We start from the raw sequence: 21,369 nt of genomic DNA, 5'->3' as shown, positions 1-21,369 counted from the left end.
CCAATTTGGTAGGAATGTTGGCCCAACTGATAAAGAGTAGCTTTTTCTTTATTATTTATTGAATACCTCTATATCAAAATTATTGATTCCGTACAAACTAAGCATATCTTAATCTTTAACAAGGAGGTGCGTCGATTTCAGGGACCTTCATGATTCCATCCATGGAAGAAAGCATTTTCCCTGTCGGGTAGAATTTAAGCAGAAACTTTCTATATTTCTATATGGTAAGTTAAAGATGCTAGTGAGTCGTGGCCTGTTTTGTTCCTAGATGGAATGGCTTAGGCTAAAATATAATGAACCATTAATTAAGCAGATCCAATTCCCTTGCTCTCTTTCAAAGTAGAATAAAAGAAAACAAAAGGGCATTTGCTACACCAGCTTAGAAACTCAGACAAGATGAACTTCAGGTGCAGCTGTCTGACATCCAAAAGTCTGAATAATCAGGGAACAAAAAAGAAAAAAAAAAGAGAAAAGAGCAAAGACTCTTCAGATAAAAGATTGCAGTTACCATCCCATGAATGTAAAGTAGTACATGGCAGAGGAAATAACAGTGCAACAAGAGGTACAAGAGATATTTTATTTGATACAAGCTAGCATGGTTTACAAGGGATAAATTGGGCACAAACAGGTCCAGCATAAAAGTTATCATTAGGATACAAATGATTACAACTTACGCTTTTGGAACATATAATTTCTTTGTCGACACAATAACCAGACTCCATATTATGAATATTTAGCTCTTCAATGCTGCAGAACCTAAGCTACACAATGTGACAACAATATGTAGTTTTGCTTACCCCAACCAGCTACAGTAGGTGGTATTTACAGGTAAATGCCGTGGACTCATGGGCAAGAGAAGAAAAACTTCAAGAAAAGAAAAGGGAAGTGATTCCAAATCATGCAAGGGAGTATAGCTGCAATAACAGACTGCTTATTTCTGTGAAGTGTTGTTGGGAATTTACGTGAGATTTAGCGGATGTGAAATCACATTAATCATATCGCTAAACCTGCTGAAAGAAGCTCTCCACACCGGGAAGTTGGTGTACATATATAAAAGAATGCAGATATATCGCTTTCTCGATGAGAAATAGTGAGACTGATTTTTCATTAGCTGTATTCAAGTATAGCACCTGTATGATTAAACCCGCATGATAGTTGCAATGCTTTCATGTGTCTGTGAAAGTTGACTATTGTAGGCTCAATGTAATCAACATCACTTCCTTGACCCTGCACACACTCACTCTGTATTAGGCCAACTTGAAGCAACCCACACAAGGATTACAGTGTATAGCAAGATATGATGTCTCGATGAAGGAAGAAATGCAACGGAATAAATCACTTAAATCTCTAAACTAGATATTACTACAGCCAAATTTGAACAAACTTGTGAAAGTGAGGGAAAGATTTCACACAAAAGAGAAAATGAGCAAAGACAGAAACTGAGCAGAAGTTTCCACTCTCATGGCAAGGTATTTATCGAACAGCGATCTGCTTGTCCCACAAGGTCAGAGAGCAATTGAAAACTCTTCCAGAGAGCAACGGAATAAGAAAGAAGAAGATATTTAGCAAGGTTTTCGAACCTCTTTAGAAAATAACATTGAGCAAACAAATTTAGAACTAAAGTGACTTTTCACCGGGTAGCTTTGACAGTTCTTCATGTCTTGACTAGGTTTGAACTTACTATTAACAGGATAAGTCTATTGACCTTTGAAGTTCTAATATTTATTAAAAAGTATCTATTTAAAAGTCGATAAAGAATGTAACAGCATTTGAAGTCTAAGGAACAAACCAATTGTCCACCAGAAGAATGTCCTTCTACAGAAAATGTCCCATGGGAGCCTCCCCATCCCCAAGTGTAAACATTTCCTCCTGAAGGTCAAATGTTGACGTTATGGTAATAGTAAGTAAACCAAATAACTCACTCATTTGATGGGAATATATTATCATTCGAATGTTAGAACAAATAAAACCAAGCAGTTGTTGACAACGAATCAATTACTGAATACTGAAAACTAGAGAAGTAAAACAGTAAAATTGTACTTCTACAACTACACAGAAGCATGAGACTTCCCCATTCCACAAGCACGCAACAATCAGGATAGAGGAATATGGCAACAACAGAAAACTGAGGATATCAGCATTAACATTATCAATAGGACATTGGGATTCGTAAATGCAACTGTAGCATAAAAAGTCTTTAGTTTACAAAATGTGATCAGGACAAAATCTCCTTTCCTAGGAAGTTTCTTTTTAGATTAGAATGATAGAGAAATGAAGTTAAAATCTCCTTTTTGCTTTCAGGACCATGTCCTTGCTGTATCTTCTGAGGTTGTCTCTTTGGTTAATAATACCGATATTGAAAAAAAGATAACATGAGCATTTCCAGTTCTCAACCCACTTTCATTTGGAAAATTGACGGACCTAGGATTTAACTAGGTTTTCATGGTTACAATCCCGAGAATAACAATGGTCCAAAAACGTTTTCTAGCTACCTAAAAAGCCAGCTTCAATAGTTAAGGTATTGTTTCATTAGAAAGAGATGAAGGTTAAGGAATTAAAAAGTCAGCTCTCTAAGTTCAATCTGTCTCGGATCAACCAGATAATAAGATGGTTGAAGATAGTTTAAGTTCAAATCGTGTTTGATAAAGAGTAAGTACAGACATTGTCTGAAGCAACACCTAACACCTCTATTCCAAGCTAGTTGGGTTCGGCTCCTCAACATCCGTTTCGCTTCATTTGAACCCGTTTCTTTCCAATACTCAACAATTTGTTTTTCATAAAAAATTACGAGTTTTCTAGCATCTGAGTTTCTATCTTCCATGTGTACTGCTTGTACTTTTGTAAGTCCGCCCAACCATGTGCCATGTTAAAGCTGACAAGTTAGTTCAGTGAGTTTCAGTAGAGTTTGATTAAAAAAGAAGGCAGAGAATATCAACTGTTATATTGTTCATCATTTTACATCTTATTAACAGTTTCTATCAATAGGCATCCACTTCTCTCCCTTGTATCATCTTTCAGAAGAAGTCTTCACGAGGAATATGCTTGAGAATTGAGATAGATAATAAGACCCCAAAGTTTTCATTAATCATTTCTCTTCACCTCTTCATTCCAGACTATGAGAATGTGCTATGATATCATAGTACATTTCTTTTCCTTGACAGGGAAGTAACACCAGAGAAAAAATAATTTGCATCAACTTTGTTGTGTAAGAAACAAGACTGCTGTTTGCCGAAAGCAACAAGTGACTGGAAAGTCATCTATGCAAAGATGAATTAGTGCTTATTCAACCAGTCCTACCGCGGTTTATTAGGATAGGACTTAAGCACAGAGGCAGTGGAAAAGGCACGTCATGTAACATTTTCATCCTTCAAGACGACCGTAGCAACACCAGTGTTCTGCCTTCTATAGCTGAATATGATCTCTCTTTTTTCAATTCCAAAAGACGCTTATGAAGCTTAAGAAACTAAACTAAGTCACGGTACACCAAAACAAATTTACATTGCATAATGGAACAAAAGATGCTTGTTTGCAGCAGAAATGAGTGTTGGTTGAGTGGAAGAGGAGTAGGGAGAATGCAAGATTAGCATCAATAGATTTCAAGAAATGATGAACAAGCACTAAGACATCTATTAGCATCTATATAAAATAACTATGATCGTTTTACCAGAAATTGCTGCCGTATGCTTCCAACCACAGGATACCTGCCAAGACAACAGGAAACATTTATGACTTCCATTCATATTTTCAAATCAATCAACCCAAACAGAAAATCAGGTGGTGGTATACACCTTTGTTTTTCAAGAAATTCATACTATTAGTAGTTGTATTCTGTTGAAACATGCATAACACTTTATGCTGAATCTTTTTCTGGCACAAAAAGGTAAGATACATGAAGCCATTCAGAACAGAATTCTGCCCCTGCATTCTTTCTTCACATAAAAAATTATATGCATAACCTAGCTGCGCACTAGTAATAACATATAGTAAGAGTTTGCATTTTCTCAATACATGGTCATCTACATTCGATTTGTATCCCTCTTATACCTACTTTGTGCACCTCTATTACACTTGAACAAATTGGAATAGGTAGCCAAAACAACGCGTTCACTAAAAAAATTAAAAAGAAATTCAACATGGAAAACCAAACCTCGGAAACTGAATGCCTCAGAAATGGTCCTTCAACTCTTTCAGGTGAATGAGCAACATCTGTAGAACTGACATAAGCAAAAACAAAAAGTACATCAAATAAAAAACTGAAAATGAGAAATCATAAGGCAGCAAATTCAACTACCAAGGAATGCAATAAAAGAGTACCCAATACCAAGACATCCATTTTCATTAGTGCCCCACACGTACAGTTCTCCACCACCTATGAACAAAAACTGAGTAAATACAGAAGTTAAAGCTTACCAAGAAACTAGCCTTTAATTCCAGGTAATGCACTTGATCTCATGAAACAACATTATTTAAATCACGTCATTTCATGACAAACACTGAGAGAATTGTTAAGAAAATTAGCTCATGAGGCAAGGTTTCCCACTACCATATAAGGAAACAACAACATATTCCCTCAACCGACATGGGATATTTAACACCCCCTGCATGGCAACACCCCCTGCATGGCCAGGACTAAAACATCTGGTGTTTGGACAATATAACATGAGGACCCAACGTTGGAACCAAGAATAAAGATGGGCAAATAGCGCAGTGAAGCAACAACATCCATGGGTTTGAACTTTGAAGCAAAAAGTGAAGCGTAGAACTTACGAGAAATTAAAAACTATTCATCACATATGAATTTATTACTACAAAAAGTTAAATTGTACTGAAATAACAAATTTCAGCATCCAATATACAATAACACTAATATAGATCCAACTCCTTAAGATGAGATTCAAAGAAGCGATCGTGTTGAAATCACTCTATGTGTCGCCGTTTTGAAGTGCACACTTCATTTAAGTGTATGGCTTCAGCCATGCAGCGATAACCCTTCACTTTGATGGCTTTTAACAATAGGTCTAGCTCTTATACCATGTTAACAAGATGGATCCTGCGTCTAACTCAACTCTAAAATCTAGCTGATGAGACGAGAATTTCCAAATACCATATAAGGAAACAACAACTTTTTCTGCAGCCGATGTGGAATACTTAACAAAAAGGAGAACATCCTCTCCTTTGGAACATGAAAAATCTTAAAATTCAACATAAGATCAAGAAATTCAAACTTAAAAAAAAAGATAAAAGCAAAGCTATATTTGAGTCCCCTTGGATCATCATAATTTGAGTCCAACTTTCTACCCTTTCTCCCCTTGCTGGTACACCTTCCTAAGGAAGAAGATAAAGCATTCAACTGTCTCCTCATGTTGTTGTTCTTGTATCTTGTATTGCTTCTTTTCCATGGCTTCTCAATTACTGCATTTCTTTTCAACAATATTTTGACTATGCTTTTCCTGAGCCAAGGGTATATCGGAAACAGTCTCTCTACCTATACAAAGTGGGGGTAATGTGTATGCACATTACCCTCCCCAGACCCAACTTGTGGGATTTCACTAGGTTTATTGTTGTTTATCCTTACATTTTTTTTGGTCTTTGAAACTGGTTAGTATTGATATTATAAATGTCAACAGCCAAGCACTAAGACTGTGTTCATGAGTTACAAGATCTGAGATCCCCCCTATACAAACGATCATCCTTACATGGTGGAGGATAGAGTATATAACAAGGCAAAAGGAATTTAATGTACAGTTCTGGTTGGCTAGAGTTCATTTTCTCGTAGAAGCAAAGGAAGATACAAGGATTAGCCCTACCCCTACCTAAATCTTGGTGGGTACTGAGTATAACTACCTGGTACCGGTGCTGGTAAGAGGTAGCAGGTACCCGGTGAAATATACAAGGTACACGCGATCTGGCTCGTACAACACTGTTATAAAATACACAAGGATTAGCTCCATTGAGTTGCATTTTTTTTTGGTTGGGGGGAAGTCCTCGAAAAGGAAGAACATACTTTTGAAATGCTCAAGTTTAGGCTTTACCATTTAACGTACCATCTAATTGTTCCCTACTGCTATTCACATCGGAAGCTATTCCATTGCTTCTATTTCTCGGTTAAACCAAATGACATCATTGCACAAACCAGCCGCATGTGCCGTACAGGCACACTTTAGGCAGGCGGTGTAACATATGTTAGAATAGTCATGTAAATAGGAGTAAATAAATAACCCTAATCCAATATATATTAGGAGTAGGACATGTTATGTGTGTATATATATAGGGCTCATTGTAACATATGAATATACATCAATAATATATTTTCTCCCGTGCTTTCTCACATGGTATCAGAGCAACCGTGAGAAATTTATCGTTGTGCGTCATTCCAACGATATCCGGGAAGAAACAACTCAGTCACCGTGCAATTTTCCGGTGACCTAAGTGACTAATTGCGTCAAAGTCACTAATTATCAGTGTTGTGCAAAAACCAACACCACCACAGGGTTCCCAAGGCTCCGGCGACCAAACCCCAGTAAACCCCACCGGAAAACACCCCCTCACGCGCCCTCACGCGCCGGCGATATTCCGGCAAATCTGACCCACGCGCCCCCACGCGCCGGCGCGTGAGCACTGTTCGGCCATTTTTTGAAAATCTTCCTACGTTGGTACGACGTCGGATCGCCTAGTAATTCCGAGTCTGTCCATACCTTTTTCGTTTGATTCCGACCACTTTGAGTTTTTCCGGCGACTACACTGATTTTTCCGGCAGCTACAGTACTTTTCCGGCAAACACAGTGTTTTCTTCATCTGTTTCAGAGAATTTTCAGTTGATTCTTTTTGTTATTTGGTGATAATCCAACCATGTCTTTGGGAGTCGATGCTTTCGGGTCTAGAAACCCGGGTTCTGGCAGTTCCGGTGTTATGATTACCTCAGAACCTTTAATGGGAGGTTCAAACTACTTAGATTGGGCTTCATCTGTCGAGTTGTGGTGTAAAGGTCAAGGAGTTCAAGATCATTTAACAAAAAAGGCTAGCGAAGGTGATGAAAAGGCCAAAACACAGTGGGAGAAGGTCGATGCTCAGTTATGTAGTATCCTGTGGCGATCTATTGATTCCAAGTTGATGCCCTTGTTCCGTCCATTCCAGACATGTTATTTAGTTTGGGAAAAGGCTCGTAATCTATACACTAATGACATATCTCGTTTCTATGATGTAATATCGCGAATGACAAGCTTGAAGAAACAGGAATTAGATATGTCTACTTACTTGGGACAAGTTCAGGCAGTCATGGAAGAATTTGAGACGTTGATGCCAGTTTCTGCTAGTATTGAAAAACAACAAGAGCAACGACAGAAGATGTTTCTAGTTCTTACACTCGCTGGACTCCCTAATGACCTTGATTCAGTACGTGACCAGATTTTGGCTAGTCCAACCGTCCCCACAGTTGATGAATTATTCTCTCGATTACTTCGCCTTGCTGCAGCACCTAGTCACCCAGTGAGCTCATCACAGACACTTGACTCATCTGTCCTCGTATCCCAATCAGTGGACAATCGGGCATCTCATACTATGGAGAATAGACGAGGAGGAGGTCGTTTTGGAAGATCTAGACCCAAGTGCTCCTATTGTCATAAACTTGGACACACTCGTGATGTATGCTATTCTTTACATGGCCGCCCAACCAAAAATGCTTATGTTGCTCAGACTGAGACTACAGGTAACCAGGGATTTTCTTTATCTGAAGGGGAGTATAATGAGTTCCTTCAGTATCGAGCAAGTAAGCAGACATCTCCACAAGTAGCTTCTGTTGCTCAGACTAATACTTCTGTTGCTGGTAATTCTTTTGCTTGTGTTTCCCAGTCTAGTCCTCCTGGACAATGGGTTGTGGACTCAGCCGCTTCTGATCATATCTCTGGTAATAAATCACTTTTGTCAAATATTGCGTATTCACAGTCTCTTCCCACTGTTACTTTAGCCAATGGGTCTCAAACCAAAGCAAAAGGAGTTGGACAAGCGAATCCCCTACCCTCTGTCACTCTAGATTCCGTTCTCTATGTCCCTGGCTGTCCTTTTAATCTTGCATCTGTTAGTCGTTTGACTCGTGCCCTCCATTGTGGTATATATTTTATTGATGATTCTTTTATTATGCAGGACCGCAGTACAGGGCAGACGATTGGAACAGGACTTGAATCAGAAGGGCTTTACTACCTTAACTCCCTAAAATCCTCCAAGGCATGTCTAGTTACAGATCCTCCGGACCTAATTCACAGACGTTTAGGACATCCAAGCTTATCCAAGCTTCAGAAGATGGTGCCTGGTTTGTCTAGTTTATCCACATTAGAGTGTGAGTCATGTCAGCTCGGGAAACATACCCGAGCCTCCTATCCTCGTAGTATTGAGAGTCACGCAGAGTCTATTTTTTCTTTAGTTCACTCTGATATATGGGGTCCTAGTAGAGTCAGTTCAACCTTGGGATTTCGTTATTTTGTTAGTTTTATTGATGATCATTCAAGATGTACTTGGATTTTCTTAATGAAAGATCGTTCTGAGTTGTTTTCTATATTCCAGAATTTTTGTGCTGAAATTAAAAATCAATTTGGTGTTTCCATTCGCACTTTTCGCAGTGATAATGCCTTAGAATATTTATCCTCTCAATTTCAGCAGTTTATGACTTCTCAAGGAATTATTCATCAGACCTCTTGTCCTTATACCCCTCAGCAAAATGGGGTTGCAGAGAGAAAGAATAGGCACATCATTGAGACTGCTCGCACACTTCTCATTGAATCTCATGTTCCGCTGCGTTTTTGGGGCGATGCAGTTCTCACAGCTTGTTATTTAGTTAATCGGATGCCTTCCTCTCCCATCCAGAATCAGATACCGTATGCAGTATTGTTTCCCCAATCACCCGTATACTCTGTTCCCCCTCGTGTTTTTGGGAGCACTTGTTTCGTTCATAACCTAGCCCCTGGGAAAGATAAGTTAGCTCCTCGTGCTCTCAAGTGTGTCTTCCTTGGTTATTCTCGTGTTCAGAAGGGATATCGTTGTTACTCACTTGATCTTCGTAGGTACTTTATGTCCTCTGACGTCACATTTTTTGAGTCTAAACCTTTCTTTACCTCTTCTGACCTTTCTGACCCCCTTGATATATCTGAGGTCTTACCTATACCGACCTTTAAGGAGTCTACTATAGCTCCTCCTTCACCTTCCGCCACAGAAGTCTTACCCGAGTCTCCTATAGCTCCTCCTTCACCTTCCGCTATAGAAGTCTTATCCATTCCAACCGTTGAGGAGTCTAGTGTGGCTCCTCCTAGACTCCCTGCCACAGGAACACCACTTTTGACATATCATCGTCGTCCGCGCCCAGCATCAGGTCCAGCTGATTCATGTCCTGCACCTGACCCTGCTAATACTGCGGACTTGTCTCCTCTTAATCAACCGATTGCACTTCGGAAAGGTATACGGACCACCCTTAATCCTAATCCCCATTATGTCGGTTTGAGTTATCATCGTTTGTCATCACCCTATTATGCTTTTCTATCTTCTTTGTCCTCTGTTTCCATCCCTTAAGTCTACAGGTGAAGCATTGTCTCATCCAGGATGGCGACAAGCTATGATTGACGAGATGTCTGCTTTACATACGAGTGGTACTTGGGAGCTCGTCCCTCTTCCTTCAGGTAAATCTACTGTTGGTTGTCGTTGGGTGTATGCAGTCAAGGTTGGTCCGGATGGTAAGGTTGATCGTCTTAAGGCTCGTCTTGTTACCAAGGGATATACTCAGATATTTGGGCTCGATTACAGTGATACCTTCTCTCCCGTGGCTAAGATAGCATCAGTCCGCCTTTTTCTATCCATGGCTGCTGTTCGCCATTGGCCCCTCTATCAGCTGGACATTAAGAATGCTTTTTTACACGGTGACCTTGAGGATGAAGTTTATATGGAGCAACCACCTGGGTTTGTTGCTCAGGGGGAGTCTCCGCTTGCGCCGGTCACTTTACGGTCTAAAGCAGTCTCCTCGAGCATGGTTTGGTAAGTTCAGCACAGTTATCCAGAATTTAGCATGATTCAGAGTGAAGCTGATCACTCTGTATTCTATCGGCATTCTGCCTCGAGTCTCTGTATTTATCTGGTGGCCTATGTTGACGACATTGTTATTACCGGCAATGACCAGGATGGTATTACTAAATTGAAGCAACATCTCTTGCAACACTTTCAGACTAAGGATCTGGGCAAACTAAAATATTTTCTGGGTATTGAGGTCGCTCAGTCTAGCTCAGGTGTTGTGACCTCACAACGAAAGTATGCCTTAGATATTCTTGAAGAGACAGGAATGACAGGTTGTAGACCGGTTGAACTCCGATGGATCCGAATTCTAAACTTATGCCAGGACAGGGGGAGCCTCTTAGCGATGCTGCAAGATATAGACGGTTGGTTGGTAAATTAAATTACCTTACAGTGACAAGACCTGACATTTCCTTTTCTGTGAGTGTTGTGAGTCAGTTTATGGATTCTCCGTGTGATAGTCATTGGGATGCAGTTGTTCGCATTCTTCGGTATATAAAATCAGCTCCAGGCAAAGGTTTATTGTTTGAGGGTCGAGGCCATGAGCAGATCGTTGGATACTCAGATGCTGATTGGGCAGGATCACCTTCTGATAGACGTTCTACGTCTGGATATTGTGTCTTGGTAGGAGGAAATTTGGTGTCCTGGAAGAGCAAGAAACAGAATGTGGTTGCTCGGTCTAGTGCAGAAGCAGAATATCGAGCGATGGCTATGGCGACATGTGAGCTAATTTGGATCAAACAGTTGCTCAAGGAGTTGAAATTTGGTGAGATTAGTCAGATGGGACTTGTGTGTGATAATCAAGCTGCTCTTCATATTGCGTCAAATCCAGTGTTCCATGAGAGAACTAAACACATTGAGATTGACTGTCACTTTGTTAGAGAAAAGATACTCTCGGGAGATATTGCTACAAAGTTTGTGAAGTCGAATGATCAGCTTGCAGATATTTTCACCAAGTCCCTCACTGGTCCTCGTATTAACTACATATGTAACAAGCTCGGTACATATGATTTATATGCACCAGCTTGAGGGGGAGTGTTAGAATAGTCATGTAAATAGGAGTAAATAAATAACCCTAATCCAATATATATTAGGAGTAGGACATGTTATGTGTGTATATATATAGGGCTCATTGTAACATATGAATATACATCAATAATATATTTTCTCCCGTGCTTTCTCACAACATACTACTATTCTATAGGAGACCTCAAGGAGAGAGAGAAGCTTCCTCCATATAGAATCACTTAGTTACTATTTTAAATATGAATTTCTGGATGTTCTAATCTACAAGAAAACAGTAGGAAAATCAGAGAGACCAAGGTAACATGACGGAAAATTTTGAAAGCCCAAACTTACATATGTTTTACTAGGATGAAGAAGTTCTCGGATTGTAACTATGCTTTACCTACACTAGGCACATATCATGAAAATAAAATTCTTCCAGATTCTTCTTTAGAAACCTATTTTTTCCTACATTCTGGAAACCTTCTAAGACAACCCAACAGAGTTCAACCACCATCTAAGCTGCGCGGACTCTTCACTTTTGGTGCCACACGACGTGGGTGTGGGATCCGTACCGGATTTCGTCAACCGATTTTGGGTACTTTGACCAAAATTGACAGAAAAATTCGGGATAAATACAACGATTTCTGAAATCAAAACAAAAGCTAAGGGGGAATTGAAAAAAAGGGATACCTTGAATATATAAATTTCTATGTCAGTCTCTTTCCTCTTATCTCCTTTTGGGATTCACCTCTTGATTACTATCTTTGTCTTTCTTGGAATACCTTGTAAGTTTTTCACATAATGTCTCATAACTTGAACATATTTTTGTTACTCTAATTTTAGATATTTGAATTATTTTTAGCCGAACCACCGTACCCGTATCTGTATCTTGATCCGTACCACCGAATCTTAAAATTTAGATCGATCCGACCTCTAGATCCGCACACGTATTAGACACCCACACCCGAGTCCGAGCAACTTAGACCACCTTCACATTCAAATTTAAAAGCAGTACTCAATCACCTTCTTACCTTTACTCAGACATGCAGAAAACACATAGTTGCAATAGCTCTGGATTGTGCTCAATAATTGCTCATATTTCTTTTACAAGGTCAATAGCTGCTCGTGTTTAATGTTACTTAACGAAATAATTGCTCTAAACTGCTTAAAAATTCGTAGTTAAGATATGCAGATTACTATCTCCAAGTTTTAATAACTACCTTGTTCACCCAAACAGATGCAAACAACCTACTGAAGTTGCCCTTTCATGCACTATTGCTGGATTTGAAACAATAATTAATTATCGAGCATTGAACTTGTAGAGGAACAACATAGATTTCTTTTCTTTTTTTATCCAAAATAGATGCACGTTCTGATGTCAACATAAAAGGTTAGCCACAAAAACTGTAAATGCTTGCGCAAGAATAGTGTGTAAGACTAGATAAACCTATCATTTATGTCGACTTAGTTTAAATATGACACTTGATCCTACACCAACATATTTTCATCAAATATAGGTCATATCCTCAGATTTTTAGGAGTCAAATACTCACTTTGTTGCTTCTCAAAGACAGAGATCAAGTGAGGAATATTGAACCAGATAATTTACCTGTACTAACACAGGTATGATAGCCTCCACATGCAGCCTTTTCAGAATATGGAATTTCATCGACCATAGATGGTACCGAATTATTGGATGCTTCACCAAAGCCCTAAGTTTTTAAATAAAAGCTAACATTATACAAATGAAATAAAAAGTTACATGACGATACCAACTAATAGCATATTTGTAATTATGAGCTAAACTTGCAATACTAATGTATAGATGTTTACCAATTTCTTTTTTGCTCTTTCACCAAAAACATATACAGATCCATTCTCTGTGGCACATAGAAAAGGTTAAAACATAAAATGGAGGCCTTTCTTCAACATCAAAGTACTTTCTGCAAATTATAATGAGTTACCGCTAATGCAGACAGAATGCAACATTCCAGCAGCAGCATTCTTAATCTATTTACACATAACCAGAGTTATCAAAATGAGCCAGAAGCTATGAAGCATGCATTAAAAACTTCTAATTTCCTGAAGATAAAAGTATATAATTGAAAATTGAAGGCATCACGGATAACAGTACCTTAAATCCTTCAAGTTCCTTAACAAGTCGTGGTGTGTATTCACTGTTTTCAACGGCAACAACAGATCAGTTGTTTAAAGGAAAGAAGAAATTACAGTTATACCTGTACCCTAGGTATTACCAACAATAGCCAATTGCTTATTCACTAGAAACACTTAAGTAGACGCAAATTACATAATAAAGTAGAAGAGTTTGCTGTCAATGATAGCATCCTGTGACATCCAAGAATATGAGGAGATGCATGTACTCATTAAATAACTCAATATGTAATCTATTTTGGACAAGAGAAAATCATCAAACAAGAGTAATGTTGGTACTAATTCACAACACCAGAAAGAAAACTTCAAGTCAAGCAAAATGCAGAGGATTATTAACCATTCAACTTAACCTGTCACTTTTGAAGAGTCCCAAAATGCCTGACTGATGTCCATGACCAAGTCTGCCTGATCCTCCGCCACCCCAACTCAAGGTCTCACCTTTATCTGGCCAGGAAAAAGATAACATAGTGATGACACGAAGACAATGGTCACTCAGGATGCAAGCAAAACATATCTCGTTTTTCCTTAACAGGCATTAATAGTGGAATAATGTATTTGAGTCTGGATTTTTATTATGTAAAGAAGAATTTAACGAATTAGATCTCATACCTGTTACAGCAATTGAGTGTTCAAAGCCTAAAGAAATGATTTTGACCGTGACTCCAGTCAAGAATTCAACTTTACTGGGTGTAGAAAGTATTGTAGCAGCTTCTGCAGATGATTATACAAAATTAAATGATATAGAACAATTTACGGCAGTCTTTACCAATCAAAAACTTAATAATAAAAATTTATGGTTCAATTGGATTCTCAAGTCCAAGTCAGTTAGACAAAGTTGCCTTAGAGAGGAACAAATATATATATATGGGTTTTGCTAACATACTACATAGTTGTAGTATGTTAGCATTGTATACACTTTTGAGTTCTCCAAAATACTCTTCCTATTTATTGCCATCACATTAAATTTAGGGGCTTTTTTGTCTTTCACCAAAATCCCCCTATCTTCTCCGCATTCCCACTCCGCCAATTCCCCATTTCCTCTCTACAACACCTACTACTGTCGTGAAGGAAGGACCACAAGGCAACCAAAAAAGACGGAAGCAAATTGAGATGAGATGGATCCTTTGTACCGTAGATCAATACTATAAATTTTCACAATAATCCACTCCAATTTTCTCTTAGTTATAGAAAATTCGATTTGCAGATTTTTCCGGTGTAGGAGACGGTGGTGGGATTGGAACCGGCGTCGGAGCTAAGGAGAACGCAGAGCAAAAGGGTAGAAAATGGTATATGGAGTAAAATCTCTCTCTTGTCGCTTTCTCCCGTTGTTCCCAAGATTCAACCTTACAACATTTCTTTTTCAATATTAGTTGTGGCTTTGCACAAAAACCTCCATCTCCATGATGCCGTTCGGGAAAGAGGGGAGCAAATAGATACAAGATGGGTTTAGTTTTGATATGGAAAGACTAAAGTACGCATTTTAAAAGTGTGTTGACAATGCATTTCCAAGGGCATTTTGGAGAACTCAAAAGTGTATACAATGCTAACATACTACAACTATGTAGTATGTTAGCAAACCCTAATATATATATATATATATATATATATATATGTCAACCTTAAACATAAAGAGAGTGAACAGTTTTCCATTAAGGTACAGAATTAGCCGCATTTCAACGTTCAACTTGGAAAGCCTAATATTCAATGTTATAAAAAAAACTCAAAGTTTCTTCCACAAAATTCACACCATACTCGTAAAAAAAGTAGTGACAAAACTAAGAAAACGACAAGATAGTGGCTGCAGTCCTAGGATACGTTTTCCCAAATAGAAACTAAGCAACCAGGTTGGATGAATTTAAGAAGTCCCCTTTCCCTCTTGTACACTGATAAGTGGAGAATTTGGCCACTTATCACTGTCTTTTACTCTTGTTTTGAGTCCAAAAGTAACCATTTCATACCATGTTCTAATGAAGTTTGTCTGATTTTAGGAAGTGAAGCAGCTAGAGAAGGTGAAAAAGTCAAGAATGAAGTTAAAAAGGCAAATTCTGCAAAAGAGGCCCGTTGTGGCCGCTGTAGACTGAGTGCGGGCCGCAATGGAAGATATACATCCCTTGTCCCTCCCTGCCAAACCCAAGGCAAAAAATGAAAGAAGAAAAAGAAGAAACGAGCAAGTAGCGCCACATTAGTGTTCAGCACAAAAAGGACATGAATCTTGCATTTGTTATTGAAGAATTAACCCAATTAACCGCCCACCCAATCGCATAAACTAAAAATAGCCAATGGATAATATATGTACAATCCGTATATAATACGTGTATAATCATGTATAATTAAAGTATAATTTACGTATTCGGCTAGAAAAAGTAAACATTGAATTTGGCCGGCTATTTATGTTATTTAGTAGCAATGAAAATGGTTAAAGAAGAAGCCACAAAAAATCCCTTTGTTATTTAGTAGCAATGAAAATGGTTAAAGAAGAAGCCACAAAGAATATAATACAAGAGCATAGGTATTATTACTCTTTCCGAGGCCAAGCTGACCATTTGTGTTCTTCCCCCACATATAAAGTTCTCCGTCCACTGCAATAAAACCGCAAACTATTTTAGGAAGCTAAAATATATTAAATGTAAATAAACCACCTAATTAGGAATTCAGGGAAAAGGGAAATGAAGGGAGGCTATGATTCATGAAAGAAGTATGAATGCTAAGAAACTGAAACTGTTAAATGATCTAGAACGAAAAAGAAAAACCATCAAAAATACATAAAAGGTTGATTAGTGCTAACTGTTGAAGTGTGTAACCCTCTCATTTAGCTTAAGCTCTTAGAGAGAGCACACTTTTATTTACTTAATTATGTCTTCAACACGTCCCCTCCCCTCCCCCCTCACGTGCGGCCTTGATTCTTTTTGATGAGCCAAGCACGTAAAAATTCTTTTTGATATTGGGTGGCGGTGAGACTCGAACGCAAGACCCATGCCTGCTCTGATACCATGTTGAAGTATGTAACCATCTCATCTAAAAGCTTAAGCTATTAGAATGAGCATACTTTTATTTACTTAATAATGTCTTCAACACTGGCCTCATTGGTCTATACTTTCAAAACAAATGTAATTAGCCAGCACACCAAGTTTCCATTCTACATTTTTAAACTAAACATAGATATCTCATCAGTTTACGTAAGATTCCACATTTCTTCTGGTGAAGAGAGAATTACCTTAATTCAAATTTCAAACAGAACAGGTTCTCTATTTTTCCTTTATGTTCTTTTCTTTTTTTTGGTTCATAATGCTAACATATTTCTGAATATAGAGAGAGAGAGAGCACAAACCTTTTTTTTGGTTTTGCTTTATGTTTTTTGTATAGAGTTGTTAGGTTTTGATGCCGGCTATCCTCTTTTTCATATTTTTTAATTATAACATCCTGCCATATAGGAGCTCAGATGGGTACACTCCCGAATTAATTACCAACTCTTAAGGAAGGGTGACAGAAGTTTATGCACGGATTGTAAGGTTATCCCGAGTGAGAATCTCATGACCCAAGATAGGCTCCGGGTAATGGACTTAGAGATTGAGAGGAAGAGGAAAGAGAGAGTTGTCTATGGTCAACCACAAGATCAAGTGGAGAGCCTTGACTTAGGACAAATCTCAGAAGATAGGGGAGAAGCTGATGACAATGGGGGCCAGGAGGGGTAGGGGGGACGCGAGTAGCATGTGAACTGGGACCGCAAATTGCATTAGGGAAGCAGCTAAAGAGGTGTTAGGGGTCTCGAAGTGTTACTCGGATGAACACATAAGGGACTGGTGGTGGAACGGAGAGGTCCAAGGGAAGGTGAAAGCTAAGAAAGCGGCATATTTAAAGTTAGTGGAGAGCAAAAGACAAGGAGGAGAAAAGGACGAATAAGGAGTGGTATAAGTCGGAAAAGAAAGAGGCGAGGTTAGCAGTTACAATGGCGAAGACGGTAGCGGTTAGACGCTTGTATGAAGAACTTGGGATCAAAGACAGAGACAAAAAGCTATACAGGCTAGCCAAGGCGAGAGAGAGGACCCGTGACCTAGACCAAGTGAAGTGCATCAAAGACGAGAAAGACAATGTATTGGTGGAAGAGGTTCATATTAGACGAACATAGTAGACATACTTTTATAAACTCTTAAATGGAGAGGGGCCGGAACATTGTGCTGGGCGATTTGGAGCACTTCGAGAGTCGTTGAGATTTTGGGTATTTGAGGCGTATAAAGCTGAGGAGGTTGAGGGGGGCTATTGCGTAAAATGAGCAAGGGAGGAGCGACCGGACCAGATGAGATCCCAGTAAACTTTTGAAAGAGCACGGGCAGGACAGGCTTGGAGTGGTTTACTGGATTGTTTTATGTCATTTTAAGGACAACAAAAATACCTGAAGAATAGAGGTGGAGTACGATGATACCGTTGTACAAGAACAGGGGTGATATCCAAAATTGCAACAATTATAGAGGTATTAAACTGCTACACTATGAAAGTTTGGAAGATGGTGGTGGAGATGAGGATGAGAGTGTGTCTATTTCCGAGAACCAGCTCGGATTCATGCCAGGGCGATCAACTACAAAATTCACCTTGTAAGAAGATAGGTGAAGCAGTATAGGGAGAGGAAGAGGGACTTGCATATGGTGTTCATTGACCTAGAAAACGCTTACGACAAGGTCCCAAAGGAGGTTCTATGGAGGTGTTTGGAGGCTAGAGGTGCTCCTGTAGCATACACTAGGACGATTAAGGACATGTATGATGAAGGACAGTGGGAGGAGACTCGAGACACTTCCTAGTCGTGATGGGGCTGCACTAAGGATCAGCTCTTAGCCCGTTCTTATTTGCCTTGGCAAAGGATGAATTGACACGACACATTTAAAGGGAGGTGACATGGAGCATGTTATTTGCTGATGACATAATGCTGATTGACGAGACACGAGGCACAGTTAATGTCAGGATGGAGGTTTGGAGACAGACCCTAGAGTTTAAAAGTTTCAACTTGAGAGGGATTAAAACAGAATACTTGGAGGGCAAGTTCAGTGACATAACTCGTGAAGCTGAGGAAGTGAAAGTGAGGCTTGAAACACAAGTCATCCTTAAGAGAGGAAGTTTCAAGTATCGTGGGTCAGTAATCTAAGTTAACAGGGAGACTCACGATGATGTCACACATCGTATGGAGCGTGTGGATGAGATGGAGGCTTGCATCCGGTGTATTGTGTGATAAGAATGTGCCACAAAGACTTAAAGGTACATTTTACAGAGTGATGGTTAGACCAGCTATGTCACATGTGGCGGAGTGTTGGCCAGTTCAGAATTCTCATGTCCAGAAGATGAAAGTAGCGAAAATGAGCATGGTGAGATGAATGTGCAGGCATACTAGGAGAGATAGGATCAACAACGGAGATATTTTGGACAAAGCGGGGGTGGCCTCCATAGTGGACGAGATGCGGGAAGTGACGATGTGATAGTTTGGGAATGTGAAGAGGAGATGCACACACACAAGTGACGAGGTGTGAGGGATTGACAATGGTAGGTCTAAGGAGAGTTAGAGGACGGCCGAAGAAGTATTAGGGAGAGGTGATTAGGTAGGACATGACAGAGGACATGACTCTAGATAGGAGGGTGTGAAGGTTGAGGATTAGGGTGGAAGATTAGTAGGAAGTCGAGCGTCTTTCCTTTCCATACCAGCAGTTAAGTACTATTCTAGTATTTTCTTATTCTTAGACTTCTATTACTATCTGATGGTGTTTCTGCTTCGATTATGTTATTATCTTGTTGTTGTTACTTTCTTTTCCACGACTTCTTCAGTATTATATTTCTTTTTCTTTAATGTTGTGATTTTGCTTTCCTTGAGCCGAGGATCTATCAGGATACAAGATAGGGTAAGGTCTGCGTACACACTAACCTCCCCAGAGACCCCACGTGTGGGATATGTTGTTGTTATTGTTGTATATCATGGGTACATTAATGGTCCTCGTGCAATTCTGTTTCTAGTTTGTACCTAGATGTGGAGTCTGCCATACGCAAGGACTCTAAGCACACTAGCAATGGTGATACTTTGCAACAACTAAGTTATGTTTACATACTATATGCCACACTCATACAAGCCAAGGTATTGTGCTATTCGACCTAGGACTGTTTCTTCCTACCACTCTCTGGCGGCGTTTGAACAGGTTATGAAATATTTCTTCCATGATTTTCTTCACTTTTTTTTTTTGGATAAAATATGAAGGAAGTCAAATACTAACTGCCAGGTTTCCCTTCCAATATTCCTCGTTCAGTTTGAAACATTATTAATTATATGAATTTGTAGCTAAAAGCATGTAATAAGCTAGCATTCAAAGATAGGTACAACTGTTCAATTAATGAGCAGACAGTCTCAAGTGATATTTTTTTTCTCTTTTACTAGGGAGGCAAAAAATATCCAAAATGTTAAAGCCTTATACGATCTTTGATGCTGATGCAGAAACAACTCGCTAGCAAGGACCTGTATGAAGAAACAGAGGTCAATTGAGGATTTATCCTATTTACTCATCGCCGTTTCGCATAAAGCTGTTCAAGATTAGCAATAGATTATTATACAACATCCAATAAATAAAAAGGTTTTAAGAAACAGAAAGGACCTCAAGTCATGTCTTCGTCGTTTCGCATAAAGGCGTTCAATATAAGCAATAGATTAATTATACAAGATCCAATAAAATAAAAAGGTTTTAAGAAACAGAAAGGACCTTCAGTCATGATTGGAACAAAATTGATACATTTGGATTCACACTAAAGTAGAGCATGTGATTCTTCACGGACTTTCTCTAATATGAAGGAGTGTGTGAGTTCTATTTAGAAAAAAAAAATCCTCTCGTAACAACTTCAATGTCATATCATCTCCATTTTTTACCTCTTCTTAATATGCCAGAGCCATACCTAGATCAGTTGTGTCAAGATCTCTGATCTCCCAAGGGATATATTATGTATTCGGATACTCTACCCTTTGTCTTAATGTTTCAATTGGATGCTCAAATTCTTTCCCACATTATCATATCTAAATTTTGGTGAGCCCAGCTTCTTGGCAAACAGTTTCGTTTATGCTTGCCATGCAGTTGCTATTGTATCTACCTATTTTCAGCTGCATTGGGCTTCTTTCTCAATTCAATTCATTTGGCAAATAACTCTACTCATGGGTCCACCTCTCAACTTACTGAGGCCACTCTTTCTGCTCCAAGCTTCCTCATACTCCAGGCCTACTCTTCACTCTGTTAAGCCTCCTTAAAAATCAAGCCCGTCAAGAAACAGGAAAATAAGCGAGAAATGTTCTGTCAACGTATAAAATCTAAAGCCAGGTTATACATGCAGGAAGGTGTTAGAGATATACAATGTTCCACATTAGTTGTATAAGGGCTTACAGAGAGTCTCAAAATATAATGGCCACGGTTAATCCTCATTTCCTTTGTTGTGGCTGGATACTCATATTTTTATAACTAACAATCCTTTCTAACCTATCAACAAGTTAAATAACTTGGCCTTGATAAAAGCAATTTAAATACAGAAGCAGTGGATGGATGCTCCCATGCAGGGGACTACAAGTCTAAGACCCAGCAACATCTAACACCAAAGAAGACAAGTAATTAAAAGAACAGACTCAAGTCGAACAAAAACAAAAATGAAAAGGGAAGCATCAACCAGAAACAGATAACTGCTACAACCAAATTAATGAAAAAAGCAGCAGATCAGAACTAGTAAAATCCAATTATAGTTTTTTAGCATACAAGATAAAAGATCCATCACCAATCATAATAAACCTGTAATAGCTGAAGAATGATGATAACCAGCAGAAACTTTTACAATTTCTTTGGGTAGTCCAGCAACTTCAAGTGGTTCCTGCAATAATATATCCCAGGCCAGCTTAGTTAAACCAAAAGTTTCATTGTGTGGCTGAGACAACTGGCTTAGCCAAGAAATAGAAGTATGACAGTTAGTGACAGAGACTCAAGGCTCAGCGTTTTGCCTTACGAGACAACTTATATCTCGAATAAGACTCCGCGTTGCTTATATGACAAACGTCAAAATGGATTTAACAAGGTCCTGGACTTCTTTTGGGAGTGAGTTGCGTGCCCCTTTTTGGGTTTTTTTTTTTGTGTGTGTGTGTGTTGG

General features: G+C 39.0%; 1 protein-coding gene across 2 annotated transcripts in view; it reads right to left on the bottom strand.

Moving 5' to 3' along the window:
* Positions 516-21,369, bottom strand: part of LOC109225458 (ultraviolet-B receptor UVR8) — a 37,945-nt gene continuing 17,091 nt past the window's right edge. The window contains exons 3-15 of one of the 2 annotated variants that reach the window (XM_019390128.1): positions 21,018-21,096; positions 15,747-15,806; positions 13,837-13,938; positions 13,578-13,671; positions 13,190-13,232; positions 13,020-13,065; positions 12,889-12,935; positions 12,665-12,767; positions 4,315-4,369; positions 4,148-4,214; positions 3,665-3,701; positions 1,790-1,869; positions 516-1,227 (exon numbers count right to left, since the gene is read on the bottom strand). In XM_019390128.1, coding sequence (XP_019245673.1) covers positions 1,108-1,227; positions 1,790-1,869; positions 3,665-3,701; positions 4,148-4,214; positions 4,315-4,369; positions 12,665-12,767; positions 12,889-12,935; positions 13,020-13,065; positions 13,190-13,232; positions 13,578-13,671; positions 13,837-13,938; positions 15,747-15,806; positions 21,018-21,096 — 933 coding nt within the window. In that variant the 3' untranslated portion in view covers positions 516-1,107. Of the gene's footprint in view, positions 1,228-1,789; positions 1,870-3,664; positions 3,702-4,147; positions 4,215-4,314; positions 4,370-12,664; positions 12,768-12,888; positions 12,936-13,019; positions 13,066-13,189; positions 13,233-13,577; positions 13,672-13,836; positions 13,939-15,746; positions 15,807-21,017; positions 21,097-21,369 lie in introns of those variants that run through there. The other variant, XR_002067922.1, reaches the window with a different exon arrangement.

Source organism: Nicotiana attenuata, chromosome 5 (genome assembly GCF_001879085.1).
Source record: "Nicotiana attenuata strain UT chromosome 5, NIATTr2, whole genome shotgun sequence".
NCBI lineage: Eukaryota > Viridiplantae > Streptophyta > Magnoliopsida > Solanales > Solanaceae > Nicotiana > Nicotiana attenuata.
Note: the sequence above shows the minus strand (reverse complement) of the source record. Positions and strands in the feature narration are given on the sequence as shown.